This window comes from Amphiprion ocellaris, chromosome 2 (assembly GCF_022539595.1).
Source record: "Amphiprion ocellaris isolate individual 3 ecotype Okinawa chromosome 2, ASM2253959v1, whole genome shotgun sequence".
Lineage (NCBI taxonomy): Eukaryota > Metazoa > Chordata > Actinopteri > Pomacentridae > Amphiprion > Amphiprion ocellaris.
The window spans coordinates 4,857,291-4,870,975 of record NC_072767.1 but is presented as its reverse complement, the minus strand read 5'-3'; the positions used below and the strand labels follow the sequence as shown (position 1 = coordinate 4,870,975).

The 13,685-nt window shown below is 33.0% G+C and overlaps 1 protein-coding gene across 7 annotated transcripts in view; it reads right to left on the bottom strand.

Annotated features, from left to right (window-relative positions):
* The window catches only part of si:dkey-21p1.3 (collagen alpha-1(I) chain), a 53,110-nt gene that overhangs the window by 34,561 nt on the left and 4,864 nt on the right, over window positions 1–13,685 (bottom strand). For 5 of the 7 annotated variants that reach the window (XR_008604046.1, XR_008604047.1, XM_055017630.1 and 2 more), the window contains exons 3-14: window positions 12,081–12,155; window positions 8,891–9,868; window positions 6,690–6,743; window positions 4,979–5,098; window positions 3,958–3,996; window positions 3,690–3,743; window positions 2,962–3,015; window positions 2,426–2,533; window positions 1,494–1,547; window positions 1,256–1,309; window positions 1,127–1,171; window positions 914–967 (exon numbers count right to left, since the gene is read on the bottom strand). Coding sequence is in view for 5 of the 7 variants with exons in the window: in XM_055017630.1 (XP_054873605.1) it covers window positions 914–967; window positions 1,127–1,171; window positions 1,256–1,309; window positions 1,494–1,547; window positions 2,426–2,533; window positions 2,962–3,015; window positions 3,690–3,743; window positions 3,958–3,996; window positions 4,979–5,098; window positions 6,690–6,743; window positions 8,891–9,868; window positions 12,081–12,155 (1,689 nt within the window). In the remaining 2 variants the exon portion in view is untranslated. The remainder of the gene's footprint in view (window positions 1–913; window positions 968–1,126; window positions 1,172–1,255; window positions 1,310–1,493; window positions 1,548–2,425; window positions 2,534–2,961; window positions 3,016–3,689; window positions 3,744–3,957; window positions 3,997–4,978; window positions 5,099–6,689; window positions 6,744–8,890; window positions 9,869–12,080; window positions 12,156–13,685) is intronic. The other 2 variants (XM_055017619.1, XM_035944588.2) reach the window with 2 other exon arrangements.

Genomic DNA, 13,685 nt, shown 5'->3' with positions numbered 1-13,685 from the left:
AAAGCAACAATCAAAACCTATTTATTTATAATATTCATGGTCACTACAATACAATAGTGCACTGTTTTCCTAAAACAAGGCTAACAAATGTAAAATCTGAGGCTTTTTTTTCGGAGCAAAAAACAAGAATCACTGTTAAAAGTGTGAATTTAAGAAAAACTATTCACAAAACACTGTCTTCATTTTCGCAGCTAAGAATAATATGGCTAACTATCACTAACTGATGCACTAAGATAAGCCATTTTGACAGTTTTATTAATTCGTTTTTATTGTTTTATCTTTTATTCTTGGTTCCAAAAATATATTTCATGTGATATAATATGTCATATATAGATTTTTATAATAAATGTTCTTAACCTGCCTGATTGTTTTGATGTTTTAGTGCTAAATGCATTTTTTAATGTTACACAGAGTTGGTAGATCTCAAAATTAGGATCATAAAGACACTTCATTTTTCATGATATATGTCAGTTTAACTTCTATATAAGTTCATACACCTTAAATGAAGAAAATGTTGGAATTTAAAGGCAACTACAATTATTGTTGATTACAGCAGCAAAGCTATAAAGACACTAAAAAAATTTAATTTTTGTTATTTATTATTATTTATGTATTTTTAGTATTTTATTTATTATTTATATGATACGTATTAGTTACACAAATATTACCACATATTATTATTATTATTATTATTATTATTACAGAGTATTAAACAATAAATCTCAATTTACTGTAGAGGACTGTAATCAATTATGCAGTATTTTTTAAATTTATTACAATAGCAACACTGTAGAAATACAGTAAAATACTGGTAACCACTGCTGCTAGTATTTTAAAGTAATTTAACAAGTAAATGTGTCACAGTTTGTTGTTATTTACACAGTAATAGGCAACTTTGTGCTGCTAAACTGACCACTGGTCCTGATGGTCCTGGAAAACCAGACGGACCTCTCACTCCAGGAACGCCCTTTAAATACGGAAAAGTACAGATGATTTAGTTAAATTAACATTTCAGTCATCAACAAACATCAATACACAAAAATAATAGTCTTCAGTACAATAAAAAGCTCAAAAATGCATTTTACAGTGAAAGTAGATGTCACTGAATGGCATGATCTGAACTTACTCTGTATCCTGGAAGTCCAACGAAACCTCCGACTCCTTTATTTCCCTGATTAGCGCAAATAAACAGATATTAGAATCACATAAAGCAGTTTTCACTGCAAAAAGCCTGTGTCTGGGTGTTTAATCTGACCTTGTCTCCTTTCTGTCCTCCGTTTCCCTGCGGTCCAGCTTCTCCCTGATAACCCTAAAGACGAGTAAAAGAAGGTATCTGAACACTTTATGAAAGGATTTTTTTTAGAGATTAACTCATTGCAGACAGTTTGACACTTGAATCTGTGCAGCCTGAAGATTTAAATAAAAAGCTGAGACTGTGGATACGCACACTAGCAAACCTTAAATCACACATTAGAAGTCCAGGCCTCTCTTACCCACTCACCCAGCTCCCCTTTGCTGCCTTTCTCTCCTCTGTAGCCTTTCATTCCCTGTAGAAACAAGCAAGAAGCAAATTCATCAAGTTACACTGTTAAAAAATACATGTAAAATGGTAAAATTCTCACAGCTACAGTACCACAAACTACTGCAAAATAATGAAAAATCACCACCTCATAAAAAAATAGTAATTTCTGATGGGTAAAATACTAATGTTAGTCCTTTTTTTACATAATGTGTCTTGTTTGGAATTTTTAATGCTAAATGAAGGATATTTGCATGCATAGAAACAATAAAATTATCTATAAATGTGAGGGTTAAATAATGTAATTATGCTTAATTCTGCAGAAAAAAGGTGTTATTAGTTGGGTTTAATTATATAATTTTATGTAAATATATCTTGTAATGATATCAAAAATACTGTTACAAAAGTAGTATTTCAGCTTCAAATTACAAGAATCTACTGTTAAGGGTAATATGAGTTATTACATGTAATGTTAGACAGAATCTATCTGTATATTTGACAGATATCTAAGCTTAAAATAATATATCCACTTTTAGAATTCAGCGATGTACCTAAAATATTTAAAAGCACAGTTATTAAACAAATATTTCTGATTATAATTACAAAACAGCTAATTTTAGATCACATTGAGGATGAGATAACTTTAATTATGTAATTTTACATATAAATCTTGTGTAGTTCATTGATCTTATTATGTTATTTTACATTAGTCACGGTCTATTTTTTGTGATTTTACTGATATTTTGAGGTATTTCAAAAATACAGGAAAACATGTATTTTTGTAAAATAAAAAAGAACATTTTGTTTAGTTTTTAAACACGTATAAATAACGTCTTTTAGTGTAGTTTATCAGCATTATAACTTTGAAAACACACCTGTCTTTTACACGTTTGTCAGCAGATTTACCTGTTCTCCAGGTGGGCCTGGGGGTCCTGGGTCAGCACTGTGTCCTGGGGTTCCTTCTCGTCCAGGTCGACCCTGAGGACCCGGCAGTCCTTGTGGTCCTGGACTTCCCTGGAGCAAAACATTATATGCAACATGTGACTCATTAGATGTTGACAAAGACAGCTCTTTTTTTTGCTAACTACACCTCAGCTACAATAATTTCTTTAATACCAACTAATACATCAAACTACGACTCCTGTGAGTGTCCTAAACAACCACTTAACTATATGACAACTGCAATGAGCAACCAGTTACTTGATCCACCATAACAACCACCATAATACACCCTGTGAACTAAATTAACACATTTTCCTGTCATGGTTTTACTTTATTGCACTGCTGCATTGTGAGTTCTGTCAATCAACTCTGCATTTATTAAAGTCATAGTTATGAGTTCATTGTACAGTTTGAGCAATGAATGATTGCACATGAAGCTCGGCATGTTTTATTCTTGTTATCAGTGTAATAAAGTGAACTGGTAAGAGGGTTTTACGTACAATTTTCCCTTGAATTCCTTTTCGTCCTTGTTTTCCAGTAATTCCAGGCGGCCCCTGAACACAAAGGTAACCAGAGAGAGATTATCCATTTACAACCTCTCTTTTTTGATATTTTATATAATATACACCATTAACCCTCCTGTTGTCTTCATTTACGGGCACCAAAAAATATTGTTTCCTTGTCTGAAAAAAATCCAAAAATTCTGCAAAAAATTCCTCAAATTGCTGAAAATTTGCAAAACCTTCAGGAAGAAAATTCCAATAATTCCTTTAAAAATTTCCCTTAAAAGTATTATTTTAAAAAAATCCCCAAATTTGGCAAGAACATTCTTGTGAATATTTTCAAAACCTGAGTAAAAATCTTCCCAAAAAAATCCTAAAAATATCTAAAGTGACTACATATATATCAGTAAAACTTCTAATATTTTCTTTAAGAACATTTACAAAAAAAATCAACCAAAATCCAGCAAAATTCACTGGATTTTGGTTGATTTTTAGTGAAGGTTCTTAAGAAACATTTTTAACATTTCTTTTTTCCCCACCAAAAAATGTTCAAAGATTTCCCAAAAATGTTGAAAATGTGGACATCAGAAGTTTCACTGTGAAAATATTTTTTTTCTCCCACATTTTCAAACTTTAAAACGGGTCAATTTTAACCCGCAGGACAATACGAGGGTTAACCTTTTAGTTTAAAATGCTTTACTGAATTATTTTAAATGTCTACTCACAACTGGGCCGTCATCTCCATGAGGTCCTACAGGCCCTGGAGTCCCTTTACGCTTCTGAAGATGGAAAAACAACATGTCTTTATGTTATACCGTACTGTTATATGTGTATATAAATTTGTACATGCATCAAGACTAAATTCATGTATCACTGTTATTGTGCTTAATTGAAGTTATACAGTGTAATATCAAACTACTGCTCATAAAAAGGAAATTTTAACTAAACGTTTAGATACATTTCAAGGTTAATCATGCTGTAAGACAAACCTACCGGCCAGGAAGATATCAGCTTCTTATAGATTTTCTTTTTCTGGAAGGAAACAATGGAGAATAAATTATTCTTACAATATATTCTTTCATAAATAATGCTTCTGTAAACTGATAAAAAGGCACACAGCAATACAAAAGCTACATGCTAAAAACATTTAAGCTAAGCACAGTTATATTATGCTAAATTATGATAACCTATGCTAAGAAAAGCTAAGCTAAGAAAAGCTAAGCTATGCTAAGATAAGACAAGTTAAGATAAGAGGAACTTTGCAGTGTGACAGCAGCATTGGCAAAAACGCAAAAACATGGAGACACTGATAAAAAAAAATACATTAACACAAATAAATAGCGCAAACTATAATAATACACACGACAATAGTAATAAGTGAAACAGGCAGTAGTTGCACAAACTACACACTGGAAATAGTGCACAGAGTTCTTCTATATTTAGAAAAAAATAATATATTGCACAGATGCTTCCATGTGCAGAAAATAATGATATTGTCCAGATTTAATTGGCAGATTTGAGAATATGGTGACACATTAAGAGGTGACTGGAGGCACTAAAACACTTGCAGTAAATAGATGGAAACTGGAACAATATTCTGTTCATTCGTGGCCAATATAAACCTAGCAAAAAAAAAAAAAAAAAAAAAAGCATCAAAGTTTGTGAGTGTGTTGGTCATGTGACTCTTTCTGAGGATTTAACTTCTCATGTGATACACAATTATAATCTGTACAACAAAAGTTACTATTCTGAACAGTGGCATCCGTACAAGAATTATAATAAGTAAATTTTTCAAACTTATTTGTAGTAGTATGTCAGCTACAGATATACTCCACATCCCTAATAACCATATCTCTGATGTTAAATGCCATGAAAGCACACAAACATTGATTGTATGCGCTCTCAATCTATTAAAGTGGCTTAAAACACCATTACAAATGCTTTTATTTAATTAAGTCTTCTGTCAAACATATAACTAAATGTACAGAAGGTGTCTGGTGCTGCAGAAGTTCACCTTGAAGGCCTCCCACTCTTCTTCTGAGGTTTTGAACACAACGATGGCCGGCATCCCTGGAGGACCGACCGGACCTCTGTAGCCGGTCTGACCGGTGCGGCCCATAACGCCCTGATAACCCTGAGAAAGAAGAAAACACCGAGTTACTCTGAGGTGGAAAAAAGGTAGGATTTAAGATTATAATGTCGTCTTCTGGATAAGCTCTGACAGAAATAAGGATTTGGACTTTTATTCAAAATAAATCTAAGATGCATTAGGACATCTTGACCACCAGGGGAATGAAAAATACAACAACATAAATCTCGTGTAATTTTGCAATTTTTTTTTTACGTTACTGAAAGTTACCGTAAACCCTTAAAAAAGGAGAACCATAAGGAACTATGGGGTTATTCATGTTACTCTGCTTGCTTGTAGGGTTCCAACAAGGGACTTTTAACATGTCAATTCAGAGAAGAAATTACTGGAGGAACTGATAGAATGGGACCTAATTGACACTTTACACCTGTAGGTACACTTTGTTTTGGTTATTTTATTGTTTAAACTTTGTGTTATTGTAATTATGTACATTGCAATACTTCAAGATGTATATAATCTAATACGTTTGATCCATATTATGATAAATGAACAATAAATCTGAGTATTATATAGTCATTTTTTAATTTTAGTCCATTATGAAATAAGTTTTTCAGCACTAAAAAAAAAAATTCCCATTTCATTGAGTGAAACTGGATATACTTTAACCCTCCTGTTGTCTTCATTTACGGGCACCAAAAAATATTGTTTCCTTGTCTGAAAAAAATCCAAAAAGTCAGCAAAAAAATTCCACAAATTTCTGAAAATTTGCAAAACCTTCAGGAAGAAAATTCCAATAATTTCTTAAAAGTTTCCCTTACAAGTTTTATATATTGGAACCAAAAGATGATTCGGTTCAGATTTTTTTATTTATATATATATATATATATATATATATATATATATATATATATATATATATATATATATATATATATATATATATATATTCCAAATTTGGCAAAAAAATTGTAAATGAGAAAAAAAAAATGAGTAAAAATCTTTCAAAAAAATCTTTAAAATATCTAGTGATTACATGTATATTAGTAAAACTATTTAAAATTTTTCTTAAGAACATTCTTTTAAACATTTTTTCCACCAAAAATGTTCAAAAACTTCCCAAAAATGTTGAAAATGTGGTCAGCAGAAGCTTCACTGTGAAAATATTTTTTTTCTCTCCACATTTTCAAACTTTAAAATGGGTCAATTTGACCTGCAGGACGATACGAGGGTTAAAGACAGAAACAACGTGGGAGGGAAATTATCTGAAGAGGAACCGAACTGGCACAAAAGAGCTGCTGACATACTAAGAAACAGCAACAGGTTCTTCTGGCGAATCAGTTAGAAAACAATTACCAACAACAGAAAACCTGGTTTCTAACTAGCTTGTTGGACCCAAACTTCCTTTCCAAACCACTGCTTTATTAACTTTCTGAGCTGATATGTCAACCACACATCTAAACAGGGAGACTCAGTAATAAAGTCTACTTCATTTGCGATTTATAAATGTCTGTAAATCCAAACAAAAAGCTAAAATCAAAGATAAGCTGCAGATTTGGACACAGTATCAATCTGAAAAAAGTCACTTTGCTGAATGTTAAGACAAAAACAACTTATATAGTTTTATTCTCTCACATACTTTGTCTCCTTTAGGTCCTGGTGGTCCTGGGAGTCCGGGTGAACCTTGCAATCCCTAAAAAAAAAAAGAAAAAGTCAGAACAGGTAGATGTGGATAATAACAACTTGCGTATAATAATCCACGTATGCTAAGACTTATTGAAAAGTCAGAACATTTCAAAACTTCAGTTCAACACTACAGACACAATACAGGAGCAGAAATGTAGCTATCACAGAGAATTATGTTTGATATATTTAAATGTGGTTTACTGGATAAGGGCTATTTCAACATTATTATCATTATTTTTGACAAGTTGAGTTAGTAATATTGCATCCACTTAATATTGCATTTAATTTAAATTCAAGATGAGGCAACCTGATAAAATGCTTGATAATTTTTCTTCATCCTGAGTTGAAGATTTTTCAATCCCCTATCCTACCTAATTAACCCTTGTGTCGTCCTGCGGGTCAAAATTGACCCGTTTTAAAGTTTGAAAATGTGGAGAGAAAAAAAAAATTTTCACATTGAAACTTCTGATGACCACATTTTCAACATTTTTGGGAAATCTTTGAACATTTTTTGGTTGGTTTGGTTTTTTGGATTTTTTTGTGAATGTTCTTAAAGAAAAGTTTAGAAGTTTTACTGATATATATGGAATCACTTTAGATATTTTTAAGATTTTTTGGAAGAATTTTACTCATTTTTTGAAAATATTTACAAGAATTTTCTTGCCAAATTTGGGGGACTTTTTCAAAATAAAATTTTTAAGAGAAACTTTGAAGGAATTATTGGAACTTTCTTTCTGAAGGTTTTGCAAATTTTCAGAAATTTGAGGAATTTTTTGCAGAATTTTTGGATTTTTTTCAGACAAGGAAACAGTACTTTTTGGTGCCCGTAAATGAAGACAACAGGAGGGTTAACATCCCTGAATAACTGAAGATTGTATGTTGGAGGACCTGTTGGCTGAACAAATACACAGAACATCTCATGGTGACAAAGTTACATCTTTCTGAAATAAATTCCATCAACGCAATGAATTTGGGGATATTTTTAATTGTAACATGCCCAACAGTGGACTTGTGTATATGGTTTATTCTGCACCTGCTGATACTATTGATGGAATATGTTGTTCTGCTAAAGTTAGTCACATTCAGCAGTGAAATTTGGACAGTTTGCTCCTCAGTTTCGCAAAATGTTAAGCCAACTTTTCATTTGTGCTGTTGACTTTTCATAATAAGTAACTGTCAACTATTTCTGTGAGTCCTGATATCTGCTTTTAGCAACAGTTTGGTTTAGCAGGTTACTGAACTGAATCATCTTTTGGTTCCAAGTGACCTCAATGGAAATGGTTTAATTTCAGTAATCAAGCAAAAATGCCACTTCAATAATATGGTAATATCACTTGGAACAATGTAACTTTTATAAATAATCATTAACTTGTGTTTATGCTCCCAATCGTGAAGCGTGTAGCAACTGAAAATACCTTTGATTATAGAGGAAATTCTCAATATAGTTTGTTGGTTGAACATAATTTCAATAAAACTTGTCAGAACTAAAAACAAAAACTGGTTACTTAATTGGCCCGTCTTACTGACTAATCTTCTGGTTCCAAGTGACCGTCATGGAAACAGCCTGATTGTGATAATTAGGTAAAAAAATCTCTTCACATTATATGGAAATACTCACTGGAACAATTTATTTTTTATGAATAAGCAACTTTAAAATGTGTTTTTATGCTGCTAATCATTAAATAAGTGGTGTTTGAATGTAGTTTATTGATTGAATACAGTTTTCTTAGAAGTTCTCTTTACTCAAAAATTTCATTTAAACCGTTGCATCATTTATTTTTTCATTTTAAGTGAATGCAGATGTCAATCTGAGACACCAGAATCTAATGTTCCACTTCCACAGTTTAGCCACAGGAGGGAGGCATCGTCTTTTCATTGGAGAAACTAGCCTTCTTTTCTACAGTTGCTTGGTTTTCTAAGTGCTAGAATTGACAAAGTCCTCAAATCAACTTCATTCAAAATCAGTTTTATCCAAATTAATGGCAGAAATTAAGATGAGAATATCATTTAAACGAGATTCAAATTTCGTCTATGGTGTGTTTATGTCTTTATCATATCAGAAACACTCCTTTATATCACTGTGAGGACATTTAAAGAGCCTATAAAGACAAAAAAACCCTGTGAAATCCAGCTGAATTCATGCCAACATCTTACCCTTTGACCTCTGATTCCTGCTTTTCGTCCTGCATCATGACGTCCGACTATAGGAGGCTGTTTGGTGTCGAACTGAGAGATTAAATCAGGTGAAGACTGATTGTAAAACTGGTCCGCATCTTCACTTTCTTTTTCCATCTTTGCATGTCGGTGTCCTTCATCTTTCTCCTCCTTTAAATCAGTTCCACTTCCTTGTTCTCCACCTGAAAGTGAGGTAGTTTTGGGTGTTTTCAACTTATCTTCCACTTCCTCTCTTTCTTTAAAGCCACTTCCTAAAACCTTTTTCAACTTAATCTCCATGTTGCTGCTGTTCACAGTGTCTCCAGTTTGTAAGGTTGGAGTTAAAACTGTCAGGTTTGAGGCTGGAAAGTCTTCTGTTGCTGCTTGAAGTGAAGGACTACTGACTACATTAGCTGCAGGTGTAACCGCTAATGATGAAGCTTCCTGTTCCTCTTCAGATGAAGTCTGTAAGCTGGAAACAACAAACTCTGATTCTGTGGTGAAGCCTGATATATCAGTGGCTGTTTCAGCAAACTGTGAACCGTCAGAGACGGTTGCTTCTGTGCTTGATGTTCCTGATGAGAAACCAGTAAGTGTGGGGTTCTCAGGCTGGATGTAACTTGGAATGGACGTCTCAATGCTGTCCAAGATATTTGTTGTGGAGTCTTTGTTGGCTACACTGGAAGTTGGATGAGTTTGAGTGGAAGGAGTTTTGGTTATGGAGCTCTCTGATTCTTTCACTGATGCGTCAGGGAGAAAAGTTGGGTTTGTTTTTGGTTTATCTTCTTCTCTTTCAGCCTTGGTGCTTTCTTCACGTGCAGGATTTGACCTTAAAGTGGATGTTCTGCTCACTGGATCCAGTCTTGGAGTCGCCGTGGTGCCGTCAGCCGGCAGTGTTGTGCTTTGAGGATAATTTTCTGGTCTGGATGTAACTCTGATCGCAGACTGAACGGTCACTTCATCTACAGATCCAACCTGCTGGGAGAAGTTAACACGAGGAAATACTTTCAGGTTTTATCAGTAAATTCAGGGCTGTGTTTTAACTGTCTTCTCTCCCAGTCCATTATTGAATACCTTCATTCTACAATATACAGGGCATCCCTAAAGTCTGAATACACAGGAACATTTCATTAACGATAATTTTTGCCAAGAAAGAGTTGAACTGGTACTTCTCAGTGGACGTGAAGGATGGACATATTGAAAGATAGCAGATGAATTTAATGCACGTCATCCAAGGAGGATTCCACTTGACTTTTCCACGGTGGCGAAGGTGGTTAAAAAGTTTAAAGAAACGGGCAGTGTCATGGACAAACCCCGTTCTGGACGACCAAATGCATCAGCTGAAACTAAAGAATTGCTCATGGCTAAAATTAATGCTAGCCCCCAAAAAATCACTCCCCTTACCCTAACCCTATCTTTCAATATGTTCATCTATCTTCTTTTGACAAAGCCATATTTAATCTGTGGAGGCAAAAAAATTATAGTTAATGAGATTTCTTATGTGTTCAGACTTTAGGGACACCATGTAGAATAATTCTTCAAAAAAAAGCAATGATCTGAAAAACAACATGAAGAAATGCAGTCAAATGAGCCCATCTTTCTGAGATTATCTGATGTAAATAAATAAATTCAGCTAATTTTCAGTTAACTGAACTTGTGGTTGATCTTAAAAATGTCAAATAAAACATTTTTAGGCCACTTTAGAACTTAAAAGCATGACTTTTTCTAACTTGAGTCATTTTGACAGCTGACAGTTTACTCAACTTATAAACTTTAGTTTCCGAGAAACAGAACTACTAAACCTGCATATCACTTCTACTGAAGATGATCAAGAACGGCACAAATTTGTGCAACAGATGAATTTAAATCTTGGTTACATCTAAACCAAAGTTTAAGTTAATCTTTCAGAAATTCGAGAATAAGTTGAGCTCATGAAACTCTAAACCATGAGAAAGGAAAGTTCAGGGAAATATCAATTACACTGTAAAACACTATAGAGATTTAGTCAAATCAACTCATCTGTTCCTGTTTACTTATTGTAAATAAATGTGATTTGCTAATAGCTAGTTAATTGAGCCTAAAAAGTCTTCTAACTCGAACCATTTTGACCTGAAAATGAAGAGTTGAATGAATGAACTGCTGAGAGTTCACTCAACTCATTTAATAAAGTTTATAAGAAATAACCATTTGATTTCAGCAAATTTCCCAGGATGCATTGTTAGAGAGTTAAAATTCCACACAGACTCTTATTTTTTTGTATTTAAAGGAGACACACATTGTGGAAACTTGCTGTGTGTCTTAATTAGATCAAATTCTGGTCATCACTTCCTCATAATAATCTAAATAATTCTAATTATGATCATACTACAAACATATTAACATTACCAACAGCACTAACATTACAATTAATGTCTGTATTGAATTCAGTCCCTACATTCATAGATTTAGAATTTATCTCACTGGAAACAGGAGCAGTCTCACAGACTGTCTTTGTAGTGACTCGCTTTGGAATTAGAACAAGTCTAAATAAATAAAAACATCTGTGTTCTGAGGGTGTGTTTGGCCTTTTAGAACCTATGCACCTCTAAAACTACATCTGTACCATCTCATGTGCCCTTTAGATTGATTTATTAATATAATAGTGTGATTGTGTTGTTTTTAATAGTATTTATTCACAGTATTTTCTTGGTTAAAGCATTTTTTTTAGCATGATTCCTGTCTGAAGCCACACAGTGAGAGTTTTCTGACTTCATAGAAGTTTTATTTGTTTTGGAGACCAGCTGTAGTTATACTTGTGTGTGAGTTCGCCCCGAAGCAGTTTTCTTTCGGGAATGTTTGCTTTTCTGAACAGACTGTTTTTCACATCAGCAGAGCAGAAAGCACAAAAAACTCTACTGTGATTTCAGCTCTAGAGTTTGGAGGATTTACTCTCATTTTTGTGCCCCATAAAGTTCATTTATCTTAGAAACACGGCTTCTCCTGTGCTTTAAAAATGCATCAAACCACTGCAATTAGTTCAGGGAATACATTTTGTACACAGAAAAACTAGAAAAAAACATTTCTTCTGTTGAGCAGAAAACAGCAGAAACAATCCACCCATTTCTAAATTTAATCTGTTCTGTTTTTAAGACAATTGTTTTGGTTGTAAAACTGATAATATTGGGGGAAAAAAGCTGTAAAGTGTTTGTACCTGTTCGTCTATCAGAGCTGAACATGTGCTGCTGTTTTCTCCAAACTGCTGCTCAGCTGATAAAATCACAGAGCCCTGAACACAACACAAGCACATATTATCAATATATTGCATTATTACACACATTTTTCTGCAGGTTTGCCTTCACTGTAAACACCCGTTGCCTAATTCTAACCCTTAATTTAACTTTAAATCAAGTCTTCACCCTAAAAGTTGTATTTTGTCCCCAAAAAGTGAGGCTACAACCTAAAATGTGACTATAAAAGCAGATTTAAGTCCACACACAGGCAACAGAAGGCCAGTTTGAGGTCAAACCTTTATAGTTGACTAAATTATGTTGTTGTCATCATTTACATCATATGATCATAACAAAGGTTGCCTTAAATTTCTACAGTTTATACATCACTTTTAAAACTGTACATCAGTGCAGAAGTGATACAGACATTTATCACATTTGAGGTTTTTAAAAAACAAAACATTCATATAATCTGAGTTATAATCCTACATATTTTTCCTCTGACTTCCTCCCTCATTGGTTTTACTGCCGCTGATCAAATCCTGCCTCTTTGTTTTAGTCTTTGTCATGCAGAGAAAGAAGAAAGTTCAGGGACTGTAGAAAAAACAGCTCTTAGTATGCAAATAAACGCATCTGTTTAATTCACTGTCAGGCCTCATTCTTTTAGAAACAATGTGAAGGTCACACCAAAAAGTCTCACAGGTTAAATTCCGCAGGGAAAATAATGTTGGCTGATATACAAATCTTCCACTCTTCCTCTCATATTTAATACATGATCACATAAAAAAAAGCCAAAACCTGATACTGAAACTTTTAAATTGCTGATTATACACCAGGTCACATAACTACAGGAAGATATAATGCAGATAAATTAATGTCAACATTTACAGAGAGAAACGTTAAAAGACGAAAGCTAGTAGAAGATTTCGCATTTTTAATTTCTTTCTTTCTTTATTTTAGCAGTTTATACCTCTATTTTTTTGTCAATTTACTGTGACTTTACAGATGTAAAATAACAGAAAATATCTACTAAAATCACAAAAAAAACATATTAATTTGCATGTTAACAGTAAAAAAAAAAAAAAACAGGCCAAAACTGTAAATAACTTTCACATCAAAAAATCATATTTTTGCCAACTGTATTTCATTCTTTTACAACATTTGACTGTACAATTTAACAGTATTGTTATTATTTTTAAATCAGCAAAAAATACAGTTATTTTGCAGCTCATGACAAATAAAAGTTTGAAAAACTTTTTTTTTAAAATATCTGTTATTTGACAGATTTTCAGTTTTTCTAAACTATAGACAATATGCAGTAAAATCTAAGATAAAAGTACTGATTTGTACATTAAGAGTAAAGAAAAAAGGGCAAAACTGTACAATCTAAAACATAGATATTCGAAAACAGACACTGAAAAACGGTAAATACAGTCTTTTTAAACTGATATTTTACAAATTTTCCCCGTTTTGTTGAATGACAAATGATTTGTAGTAAAATCACAGAAAAAACATGTTAATTTTACATCTCGACATTGAACAAAACAGACTGAAACTGTAAATAATATCTACATCAAAAACTAGTGTTT